This window comes from Chaetura pelagica, unplaced genomic scaffold, assembly GCF_000747805.2.
Source record: "Chaetura pelagica isolate M959 unplaced genomic scaffold, ChaPel_1.0 scaffold69, whole genome shotgun sequence".
Lineage (NCBI taxonomy): Eukaryota > Metazoa > Chordata > Aves > Apodiformes > Apodidae > Chaetura > Chaetura pelagica.
In genome coordinates this window covers 8,728,780-8,741,423 of record NW_009970724.1, presented here as the reverse complement: position 1 = coordinate 8,741,423, position 12,644 = coordinate 8,728,780, and the positions used below count along the sequence as shown (strand labels likewise).

The following is a 12,644-nucleotide window of genomic DNA, read 5'->3' as shown; positions in this document are numbered from 1 at the left end:
GGGGGCGGGGCTTCCTGCCCGTGGGGCTCCGCAGGTGCGTGACTCGTAGGGCGGGAGGGCAGCGCGGGGCTGGCACCTGCGGGAAGCCGGCTGGATGAACCGCATCATTCAGTGACTGGAAAAGGTGTTAAATCATCGTCAAAGATTTTTTTTTTCTACTGCAGTGTCTGTTCTGAAGCAACATTAGAAAGCAAAAGCTTTGAAAGCCACCCTACTTAAATTCCTTCTCTCAAGGCATTTTCTCTCAAGAAAGTATCTTGATTTTGCTTTCATTTTTACTTAAAACTATTCTTACACTGCAATAAAATTCAGTGAAAATACTGCTGTCTAAATTCTCTGTACCAAGAACCAAAAATTGTTAAATCTTATTATTTTTTTCATTTCCAAGTCACCTTTCAGGTAATGTTCACACAATTCCAATTTAGTTGCATATTCCATGTGAAAGGAAGACAAATTCATCTGGATCTAGATGGAATTACTGCATTAGAATAATCGTAACATCAGAATTTATCAAGCAGCTGAGATCACAGCTCAACAATGTAATTTCTGGAGTGAAATATTTAAGTTAGGCACGTTACATGAGAAATGCATTTGGTCTGTGGGGGATCCACAAAAGGAATAAATGCCACGTACTGTGGCCTGTTTTAGCAAGCCACTGGTCATATAAACCCCAAATTTTAGACTCTAAAGATTAAATTCCACACTCAAGCACACTGCAGTTGAACTCTGAAAATCTCTGTTTGTAGACTTCATACATTATTGAAGATAATCACCAAGCAGAATACATGTTGATTGAGGTAATGAGGTATAAATAAATAATAAACATTTGGAACATCTGTATGTTTGAATTCACTAAACTTACATGCCTTTCAGGATTAGGAAAAATAATTTTTATTATACACTGTAAACTTCTATCAACATTTTGCTTAACTACCCGTTTGCCTCACACCTTTATACATTTCATAAAATTAAGAGATGATATAATGAGAACCTGGTTCAAAACCTAAGTAAAAATTAAAAACAATGTTCTCATTTTTTAAGTTTTTAATTAATTTCATTTTAAAAATTAATGTAAGATGCTCTTAAATTAACTCCTATGCTATAGCTTGCTGCATATGTCATAGTTTTAGGAAGAGGGAGTTCAAAATCTAATCATGCACTAGTCCTTATTCTTCTGTGTCCTAACCAAGGTTTATAAATGCACCCAACGATCTGGGCACCTTTGGTTTTGGATGCCCGATTTGACACTTTTTAAAAAGCAGAATTCTGAGAAACAGATGAACCTTTAAACACTGGGAGGGAGGGTGCAGACTAAGTTAACTAGACATTTCCTGCTGGATTCAGGAGAGCAGGCATTTTTCATTTCCTGATCATTTCAGATACTCATCCTTCCAGTTATTTTACCTTAGGTAATTAAAAGTAAATGCTAAAAAATAACTTTTGAGTTACAATTTTCAGCCTTGAAACCCCAATTGAGTATTGAAAATTAATCTACTGGAAAAGGGATCCTAAATTCTAGATCTATGAATCCTGAAGCTTTGAAAGTCAGGTGCTTACTTGGCACTTGAGTTTGAAATACTGGCCTTTCATTGCATGAACCATGCCTCAAGAGAGATTCAGAGTGTAATATCCAATGTAGCTTTCAAAGTCTGTGATACAGGATAAAAACCTTCATAATGCTTTTTACACAGTTTTTATATTACGGGATTCAAAAAAATTCACGTGCAAAGCCTATTTCTTGCACATGATTTCAGTGACTTTCATTAATGTCTTAAATTAAAATATGGGCACAACTGTTTTCAAGATTGGTTTCTGATTTATTTAGGAAGAGGGAGTTCAAAATCTAATCATGCACTAGTCCTTATTCTTCTGTGTCCTAACCAAGGTTTATAAATGCACCCAACGATCTGGGCACCTTTGGTTTTGGATGCCCGATTTGACACTTTTTAAAAAGCAGAATTCTGAGAAACAGATGAACCTTTAAACACTGGGAGGGAGGGTGCAGACTAAGTTAACTAGACATTTCCTGCTGGATTCAGGAGAGCAGGCATTTTTCATTTCCTGATCATTTCAGATACTCATCCTTCCAGTTATTTTACCTTAGGTAATTAAAAGTAAATGCTAAAAAATAACTTTTGAGTTACAATTTTCAGCCTTGAAACCCCAATTGAGTATTGAAAATTAATCTACTGGAAAAGGGATCCTAAATTCTAGATCTATGAATCCTGAAGCTTTGAAAGTCAGGTGCTTACTTGGCACTTGAGTTTGAAATACTGGCCTTTCATTGCATGAACCATGCCTCAAGAGAGATTCAGAGTGTAATATCCAATGTAGCTTTCAAAGTCTGTGATACAGGATAAAAACCTTCATAATGCTTTTTACACAGTTTTTATATTACGGGATTCAAAAAAATTCACGTGCAAAGCCTATTTCTTGCACATGATTTCAGTGACTTTCATTAATGTCTTAAATTAAAATATGGGCACAACTGTTTTCAAGATTGGTTTCTGATTTACAGTTTGCTTTCAACCTGTACTTCTTCCAAAAACACATACGTATTTGTACCAGGTACTTAAACAAGACACCTCTTCATGAGTAAAGGGAAGATTTTAGCTCATTACAACAATACGTAACAAAGGTAATTCTAAGTTAGTTAAAAGACAAAAAGCCCTTAGTTGAGTTATTACATAACCTGGAATTCATAAGCAATATGTTAAGACCATGTGATCAAACCAAATTTTAAGTCATTAAAAATAAAACATAAGTCCTAGCAGCATAACACCATTTCAGCTTAGAGAGGAGTCTGACATTAGTCATTAGGCCTTTTTCCTGCTGCAGTAAACTCTTTAGGAGATTCCCATCTATATGCTGAGCTATGCTCTTCTCCAGCTTAGCAGTTCAGGATGTGAAATGACCTACCTGTAAGATGAGGGAGTCTACTGCATCTCTGAAGGATATTGCCAGAAAAGTTTTAATTAATCATGTAGAATTTTGGCATTGTTTCTGTTATCAGGGACTGCAATTGGCCCTAAGCCTAGAAGTATTTTAACAAATATTAACCTATAGATTTTTATTCTTCTAGTCACATCCTTAAAAACATTAGTCTTGAAGGAAAAAAGTCTCACTAAAGGGCCTCAAGAATACCTAAAAGATATATAAGTATTTTTAAATGCAGCAAAAGCTTTATGATAAATTATATTGTTCAAGCATCCTTGTAAGCCGTTAGTGTTTTCTGGAAGATGATGAGAACTTATTTTCAGCTTAGAAAATTAACTGCTTTATTAGCTTTTTTCCCCCATCATTGACTAATCAATGTATGGTTTAAAAGAAAACTGGTTTTATTTTTAGACTGAATCCACATGATTTCAGTTATTACAATACCTCTTTATTTTGTTAATTCTGTTCACTTCTCAACAACATCTATTTGAGTTTACAAGTGTACCTAAGGATATTATCTTGGCAGAACATCAGTTTGTGTGATTAATTTCAAGTGACAGAAAAGCTGTCTGGCACTCCCTGTGGGCACACTTTCTAAAAAGAGAAGCAGCTTAGCTTTCCATTGCCACAAAAATCAGCAGGACCAAGCAAATTACTTCCAAATATCTCCTTCTCAGTGTGAGGCACAATTAATCCTTTTCTCTGCTAGCCAGCAGTCTCTTTTGTCATATTAAAATTGGATTTTACTCCATAAAGAAAAGGAAGCATTGCAAAAACCCTAAGTATTACCTCTTTTTGCTTCAAAACCAGAAGAATTTAGATCCCTCCCCCCTTAACACATGTATTTCCCCTACTACCAGCACTCTTAAGTGCTCTAATTTTAAAAAATACTGATGTTACTAACTCCTCCGTGTGGTGAGTGGGTAATCATTATTTTACATCTTAGGAAACACTGTGAGACAAAAGGTGTCTTGACACTTCAGTTTCTGCTGAGTTCTCCAGACTTCATCTATCTCCCAGAGGCTGGTTATTTAACTGTAACCAGCAGTGTGCAAAGAGTTTGTAGCTGTACATCTGACTAGAGGCTTACTTTCACTGTTTCAACTATTAGGCAAAATCAACCTAGAGTTTTACTCTGAATACCAATTTATTTATTTTTTTAAGCAGAAAACTGGCAGGAAACCATATTAATTAGCCCACACCCCACCTGTTTCAAGGCAGAACGTAAAATGCACTTCCTAGTGCATCCTCAGCCACTGCTTAGGGTGAACTGATGCCCATTTTCTTCCTATCCCTGAATTTTTTTGTAGGAAGAACTGTATCCCCCATCTTTCCCAGTCTGTACTGAAATAAAGGTATGTTTCTTCTTTTTCTCTCATCACAGCAATCAAAACAGAAAGCCACCATATGCCATCAGATAACAGAATTAAAAGGATGCTACGTACACCAGCTATAAATAGGAAGAAACTGAGCACTTCCATCTGCTTTTATGAAATATCCTATGTTCGCTCTTCTTGCCTGCACTATAGTCAAGAGCTCATCTTTTCATGCCATATGTAGCAGAGAAAATGTGATGTCAATCAGCATCAACTAGCAATATTCTAAGTATAAACAGCTTCTTATTACCCAGGAATTTGCTTTTTTCCAGAGAAGCAAGACTGTCAGAGGATAACAGCATTTGCTTTTGGTAGCAAACAACTGTAGCCCAAACTGGAGGCTGGACAGTTACAAAATCTCAGTAAATATTAATAAATCATTATATCAAAATATGATTTTACATTCTTTAATGCTTACATTACCTAATTGTATACTATGAATCAATTTGTTTTCATTGCACATACTTTCAGAATTATATCAAAACATAAGATAAATGCCAGGGCTTTGCTACCTTAATTTCTGCTATCTCCAGTTCACCTAACCCATGTCTTCACCATTCTCCCACCCACATTTCCTTAGATTAAAATAACATTGACCTGCAACTGATATGCAGAGTTAGGTGTAACTATTCTCATAGTCAGTTTTTCATTACCCTATTATCTGTAGACATAAAGATTATCAGTTTTGAGATAATAACCAAAGATGTGAATTATAACTGCTATCTGCATTCATTAGCTAGCAGCTTCCAGGTGCTGCATATGAATTGACATACTGTATCATTTTTGAAAGATGGAGTCTGTCATGGTTCCAATTCAAGCTGTAGAAAAATGAACAGTCAAAGAACGCATAGCTAAGGATCAGCACCACCCATTGTCAGACTGCTAAAAAAATTACTGTAATCTGACTTGGAATTATGATCAGAAACATATATGCAGTTGGCCAAAATCTGCCATAACATCTGAACACAATCAGTATCCTGGGTTACTCATTAATTTCATGAAAGGAATTTTAATTTAAAACTGGTTCATGAATTATCACCAGTCTGTAAGGTTGAGTTCGCAGGTTTTCACCAGTTTCAACACATGCAGCTGAAACCCATTTCCTGAACTTGACAGCCGCCTGCTGGCAAGCGAAAGAACACGCAGTACAGCACAATAACCAGCCAGTTTCTGCTGTAATCAATCAGATCCTATTTCATTGAATAACGTATGAGTTACATTCATTTGAAACTGAGAAGGCCAACGATCCCGTGATTGTCCTACCTTCCATACCGCTTGAGTTCTTCCCTTCAAGGGATTTCATTTCAGTGGTTTAATTTCAGGTGTCCTTCCCTTGTTACTTGAAATCTGTGGTGGTTCCTCCTTTCCTCATGAGAAAGTTGATGTCCACGTTGCATATCACATTTAATTGGTGCAAGAAAGAACTGTCAAAGGATCACAATCTGGAAGGAAACTCAAAGGTAATTCACATATCCAAGAAAACTCTCTATCTCCCAGTATCACTTTAAAGAATAGGAGTCAGTAAATAAACAATGGGAATGAGAACTATGCATAGAATAGATACTCCACTAAGCAAACCAGTTACCTTTCTATGTCTTCCTTTTGCATTAATAAAGATGCTACAACTATGTTCACCCTTTTTATTTGTTCCAAGTGATATCCTGATCAGAGACTAACTGCTGAAATTTTCCAGTAATCCCAAAGAAATAAAACCAAAAGTAAAGTCACTTGTTTAGGAAGGAATTTAATTTTTGTGACATTACATTTTTGGAGCTCAATTTCACTAAATTTGAAGACCAACATCTGCTTTTTGGACTTAAAAGGTAGATCAAATCTAACAGTCAATTGAATCCTAGTAAATCTTTCCCCCCACACCTCTTTGTATTTTTGTGTGTTCTTTGAAACAAGGTGAGATGCAAAGGGTAGAACATACACAATTTCTTAAAGCTGTTCTTTTCCCCAGGGCTTTTCCTTTTGGATTTACCACTACCCTGGGTACTCTCCTTATGCCTAGATCTCCTTAGTTGAATTTTTAAAAATTAAATACACTGAACATGAGGGTTGACTTGTGTTGCTGCTACCTTCATGTCTTTATTACCTAATCCACAAAAGTAAGTTAGCATGTCACTATTTCCTATGACCTTTTTTATCCTCACTAAAAAAAAAATGTACCATTTTCAGCACCAAGTAAAAAATTTGACTTGATTTGAGAACTAAACTGTCCCTCTGGGTTGGAATATATACACCTCTGAGGCAGGTTACGAAAATACATCCAAACACAGATACATATGAATAATCTATTTCAGCATTCAGAGGCTTTATTTTGTGTTCATAAGGGAGAAAGTTTTAAAATATGCTACTGTAACACAGTCAATACCAGAAAATTAATTTTAGAGCAACATCCATTTCTCAATTCCTTTCTGACATTATTAAAGCAAAAATCACAGTTAAAGCAATCAATGAAATGCCACCTCCCTTCAAGCTTGTCTGCTACTATAGTTTTTCCTTCCCTCACAGCTGTGTGATTCATGCCCTAGATCCTTTTCATCTATGAAGGAAAGTCAGTTTATCATTATCCTGAAAGAAAAGTTTGAGGAGTGATTTTTATCTCAGAACATCAACTAGCAATTTTAGAACAGGTAAAATAACAGTTTTCCACAGATTGAAAAAGGTAACTCACTAATAACAGTGACAGACATGTAGTCCCATATTTTCAGATCCTGAAGACAATTTTTCAAATTCAATAAAAATTGCCCCTTTCATTTTTATGATACAATAAATTAAGATAATCTAATTTAATTTCTTCACAGCTTGTTTTATTTACATTTTATTTATAACTATATTTAAAACAATTTTGTAAGCATCTCAAACCATAATTTTTTTCTAGAAATGAAAACATGGTTGTTTCCAACAGTTTCAAATTTCAAAACTTTAGAACATATTGAAAACAAGAAAAGAACAAGTATTAATTTAAACAAGTAATTTAAGGGTAATGAGTTTAGCTGCATACCATTCACCCAGCAATCCCAGACAATTAAATTACCACAGCTATAAAATACATAACATTAGAGAACATGGAAGATGTGTATTAGTGCATATTTAAGAAGCAACTGTCTTTTAAGTTTTGAATTTTACCTGCCTGAAAAATAATGATCTAAGCATGAAAAGTTGTACCAGTTAGCTATTTGTCTTACAGCAGGGGGCGGGGGGGAAAGTTTGTTCCTTGCACAGATTCCTCCATTATGCATATTTTCTAACATTTTTAGAAGTGAAGTGTCCTTTACAGCAGGATGGGATGGTGAAGACTTCCAGATTTTTTGCATTACTAACACTACCACTGCCCTGGAAAATGTAGGTCTCTTCCATCAGTTACACTGCTGCTTAAGTGAGAAAACAAATTTGTACCTGAAACAAAAAAGACGTTTAACTTTATTTCTAATTCAGATACAGTTTTTCAGTCTGTAGTGACAGAATGTAACTTGAACACAACAGTAATGAAACCAAGTCCTGGCACATACCCAGTAATCCCAAGCACTGTGTTATTACAAATAAATGCTTTCATCTATGACAATAACTTTCATAACAAGTCTGTGTTTTCCCAATTACTTGCTCTCTAGATGAGTCACCCTTCCCTGAAGACAACATCTTTTTCCCTACTTTTTTCTTTTAGTTCTATAGCATGTGAAACTGTTAACTTCAAAGCACAACACAGACAGTTCAAATACTGACATTATTACATTGGGAAGCGTAATATTGCCTATGTCTAATTAATGCCTGTACAACACTTTGAAGATGTAAAAGTTTATGATTACTGACTAGTAACAGTACTGAACTAACAACAAAACTGGACTAATTCCTACTGAAATGAGTGTGGAAATCATTGCAAGTTACACTGTGCAATACTACTACATTAATTATCCTAGGTGGCTAAGGGGGAAGAGGAGAAATCAGTGGCTTTCTTTGAAACAAGAAAAAATAAATAATCTCTGAAGTATTACAAAAGTTAACCACACGAACATACAGCATTAATTTTGACATAGTTTATATGTGTTATTAATCCTCACCCCAGATATGCAAAGTATAGTAGATATTCACACTAAAGAAAAAAGCAAATTGGTTGTAGCAAGTACTGCCAATTCTTACTTGAACATTTGGTTCCAGCTGTGGGACAGACATCTTCATGTTGTATTCCTGTAGTTAACATGACCATAAACCACTGCCATGAAGAGTTAAAATCAAGTGTCCCTTCCACAAGATGTGCTGGAGCATCATCTCCTATGTATTTCTACCCTAGGTCATTAACATTTATGCTAAGACTCATCCATACAGCAAAACTCACTGGATTTACAAATGACTGATGTATGGAATCTGGAGTATCCAATTGGATTCACTGTCTTATCATTTTGATGCAAAACCTCCAGTTCCCAAGTATTGGCTCAGCTGCGTCATAGCACAGTATCACTGAAAAGAACATCCTCCACCTCGAGCATTCACTGTATCTGTTTCTTTCCAGGAATACACAGCACTAGCATACTTGTTGCCCCACGTACCCAAGAACTGGAATAACTGCTTCCAATGCAATTATTAAATTCTCAAAATTACTCCTTTCAGGAGGTATGTTTGCATAGAACTAAAAAGAAAAACACTCAACCAGGAAAAAAATACTCAAATTAAACATAAGCACATTTTGAAAAGGGATGTATCATTCCTGGTTGCCAGCAAACTTTACCTGCTCAGCACTAAGCCTCACTGACACTCCTCACCCGCGTTATGCCTGGCACACTCTCGTCACAGATGGCACATTCATTGGGTAGACTTTCAGCAAGTCCAATGGATCAAAGAGTCTGTCTAATTTATCTGCAAGCAAAATCCATCTTAACACTGATCAGTGTTCCACTGACGTGCTCCCACTGTGTAAAATGCAAAGTACAAACTTTCCATCTTAGACACATTAACAGTATAACACCAAAAGTAAATTTAACCAGAGCACTCTTAACCTTTCGTATTACACCCCTTCCACATTGTTTTGTGCATAGTTTATACAAAATTGCAATCCAACACTGGGAGACTAAAATGAGGTGCACATTTCAGAGTTGGAGTTTTACTGTTCCACAAAAATCATTTAGTCACTTTAAGCTCTTAACTTGGCACTGTTTAAAAATTATTAAAAGATCAACGCAGGCGTTATTACAGAGTCGTCCTTATTGGAAACACTTCTACAAAACCTGAAGAGCACCATTTATAATTGTGGCTTTCAGAAACTTTTTCCATTCTTGCAGAAATTTCCAGCATTTCAGTAACAAATTCAATTAGTCACATTTAAGTAATGAAATTCAAATACCATTTTAAATATTTGATGTTTGGAATCCTTAAGACACTTCATTTTAAAGTACCTCAGTCCAGTAAATACAACTGTATTCATTATCTGCCACGCCAAGCAGACATGCATTATTAAAGTAACAGAAAAGAAAGATTTTGCAAGACAGTCACTCAGTGAGAAAGCACTCTGAAACAAGACTGTCAGAATAATTACAGAAAACCCACAGATAATCTCATCAACTCAATATTTAAGAAACACATTCTTATACACATTTCTTTTGAGACAAAGTAATAATACATTCTCTAATCAAACTTTACACAATGTTTATCTGGTGTACCAAAGAATCAGTGAAATCAGAAATCCCTTGTCTACTGAACAGCTAGAACATGGAAGCACACTAGGAAAGAAATAGCAATTTCTTAGCTTGTCAAAAGATCAGTGAAGATTCTCCCCCTGCAACTGCCAGAGTTTACTTTGCATACTTGAGGCAGAATAGCTGAATAAGTGAAGTAGTCTCTAAGCAGGACTACCCATGTGAAATGAATTCATCAGGAGACTAACATATTATTTCCCCAGCCTCTGCCTTTCACTTTGTTAAACTGAAGTATTTCAGTAGGTTATACCAAATCTACAGAGGTTTTGTTCAACTTTTCAAGTTAAGAAGGTCAGATTATAAAAATCTGTATACACAAAATGCAATTCCCAGGAGGAAAGAGAGGAGATCAAGCTCAGAAATATTGTTTGCAAGTTTTAATAACCCCAGCGAACAGCAATGCCATCCAACAGCACCCAGGTTGCAAAGACTTTGGTCACAAAGCTTGGTGTTCAGTGGGTCAAAATAACAGCAGAGTTTAAGTAGTCTTTTTTCTTTATAAATGCAATGAAGAAGACAGACTGTTCATTAAATATAAAAGCAATTTTATAAAAACACATCAGAATTTTATTGCTTGAAGAATACAGCATATGAAAAAGCACAAGAATGTCCAAAAGAAAGGTCACAAGGATCCAAACATACTACACCATACATACCAGATGCAGTAAAATGTTAACCTGAATTCTGCATCAGAAAATAAAGGTGTGAAAATATACCTAATATTGTTTAAAACAAAAAGACTCATTTAAAATAGAAAGTGTGATGGTGTTACAGTACAAATTAGAAAAGCCAACACTGCACATTAACATTGTATCACTAGACTAGAATTTCTACCTTTGGTACTTAAACCTTTACAGAAAACCACTTCCTCAGACAAACTTTGCCTACCATATTTAATATAGAATCCATGAAAGGGTTTTTGTTTCGTTTTTCTTTTTTAATCTTATCCACATATTCTTCCGAGTTTTCACTGCATTGATGCATTTAAGGAAGTGTTCACATTTGTTCAATATGCAACCTAATGGATCTCAAATTCAAATCAGAAGTCACTATGGGACTGTGATCGGAATATATGAAAATGTACCTTATTCAAATCTCTATGTAAAAATGGGAACACCATTTTCTGCTTGCATCATTACTTTAACAGTTAAGACTGCTGCAGCCCTCCTCAAGAATTCTAACTAGAGCAACTTGCTGAGGATGTAATTTAATAAAACAATCCACATGGTTAGAGAGCTATGGGATCATCTACAGCAGCATGTAAGTGGCTTTTCTAGTCTGCTCAGATCAGTGTACCAGAAGATATGCCAGTATTACTTCAAGTAACACATTAAAACTCAGCAATGGAAACTACTGTGCTTTATTTCAACACAAAGAACAGCTGCTCATCCATTAATCAACAGAATTTTCAAATAAACTATCAAAAGGACTACTACATCATTTCTGTTCCATGTATTGCTGATCACTCCTTGGGAACAGTTCATCAAACAACTCTCCTACGAACCAATCTAAATGAAGAAAATGTTATCTTTCAACAAGGTATCTTAGTAATCCAGTGGCACTCTAGTCTGGAGAATGTTAGCATTATGCTGACAACGATGACTAAACAAGGTTAAATAAATTCCCTCTTTTATGGTAAACATGCTCTTAGCTTCAGCTTTTGCATTCTTATAGGCTTGAATACTTAATCATTCCCAGTTACATCAGTGGAACTAAAACAATGCTGTTTCATCAAGTTCCAGCTTTATATTTCAACAATATGAATAGATCTGGACTATAAAATACCATCAACAACAGTTAACATTACACTGGAGTGAAATAATAGAAGAGTTGGGTCTTCAAACCAGGCAGTCTTTTGAAGGGAAATACTCAGTAAGGACTGTCAAAGGATGCAATAATAAAACCATAGGTTTATTTTTTTTCACCCCTATACAAAAACATGACTGAATTTGTACAACTCCATTAAACATAGCTTTTCCTGGGTGAAAAACGTATAATTTTCAAATTTTAGCAAGTGTGGATTTTGAGTGTATATAATATTTATTGCCATATACATCCTCATTTTAAAAAGAACTAAGAATTCAGACTCTAGTATGCTGAACTCTGTTTTTTTCCCATTAACTGATTATGTCTAGTGTATCAGTCGCCCAAAAAACAATTAAAAATTCTAAGTAAGATTTTATAGTTTAGTTAAAAGGGAAGAAATGCAAATGTGGATTCAGAGCTTTTTGTATAAATCTCACTATATTTTATAAACTTGTTGTTTATTGTAACACTGTTTATTGATCAAATAAATGACGCACTATCTAAAATTTCCATATACACCATTAAAAATCCAAAGTTGATATGATACTGAACCTTAAATCTTCAAGAGTTCAAAAAAGACAGTTTATACATGTACAGCACACAACAGCAGACACCCCTAGAATACCAATTGCCAGTCCATGATGCATACAAACTTACAGGTAAGCATTCATTTCACTGTTTTCATTGTGCAGGAAAAATATTTCGTAAAGACAAACTCAGCTGGTGAATTTCAGATATCATCTTCATCATCTTCATCCTGAGAGGATCCTGCCTGATTGGATGCACTGGCTGAGGCAGCAGCAAGTTGTGCCTGTTGAGCTGCTTGCTGCAT

The 12,644-nt window shown here is 35.3% G+C and overlaps 2 protein-coding genes across 2 annotated transcripts in view; both read right to left on the bottom strand.

Annotated features, from left to right (window-relative positions):
* FNBP1L (formin binding protein 1-like) overlaps window positions 1–8,495 on the bottom strand; it is a 62,343-nt gene extending 53,848 nt beyond the window's left edge. Inside the window, exon 1 of the mRNA XM_010006764.1 lies at window positions 8,457–8,495. Coding sequence (XP_010005066.1) covers window positions 8,457–8,495 — 39 coding nt within the window. The remainder of the gene's footprint in view (window positions 1–8,456) is intronic.
* Window positions 8,496–11,619: 3,124 nt separating this feature from the next.
* The window catches only part of DR1 (down-regulator of transcription 1, TBP-binding (negative cofactor 2)), a 10,954-nt gene continuing 9,929 nt past the window's right edge, over window positions 11,620–12,644 (bottom strand). The window contains exon 4 of the mRNA XM_010006763.1: window positions 11,620–12,644. Coding sequence (XP_010005065.1) covers window positions 12,543–12,644 — 102 coding nt within the window. The 3' untranslated portion in view covers window positions 11,620–12,542.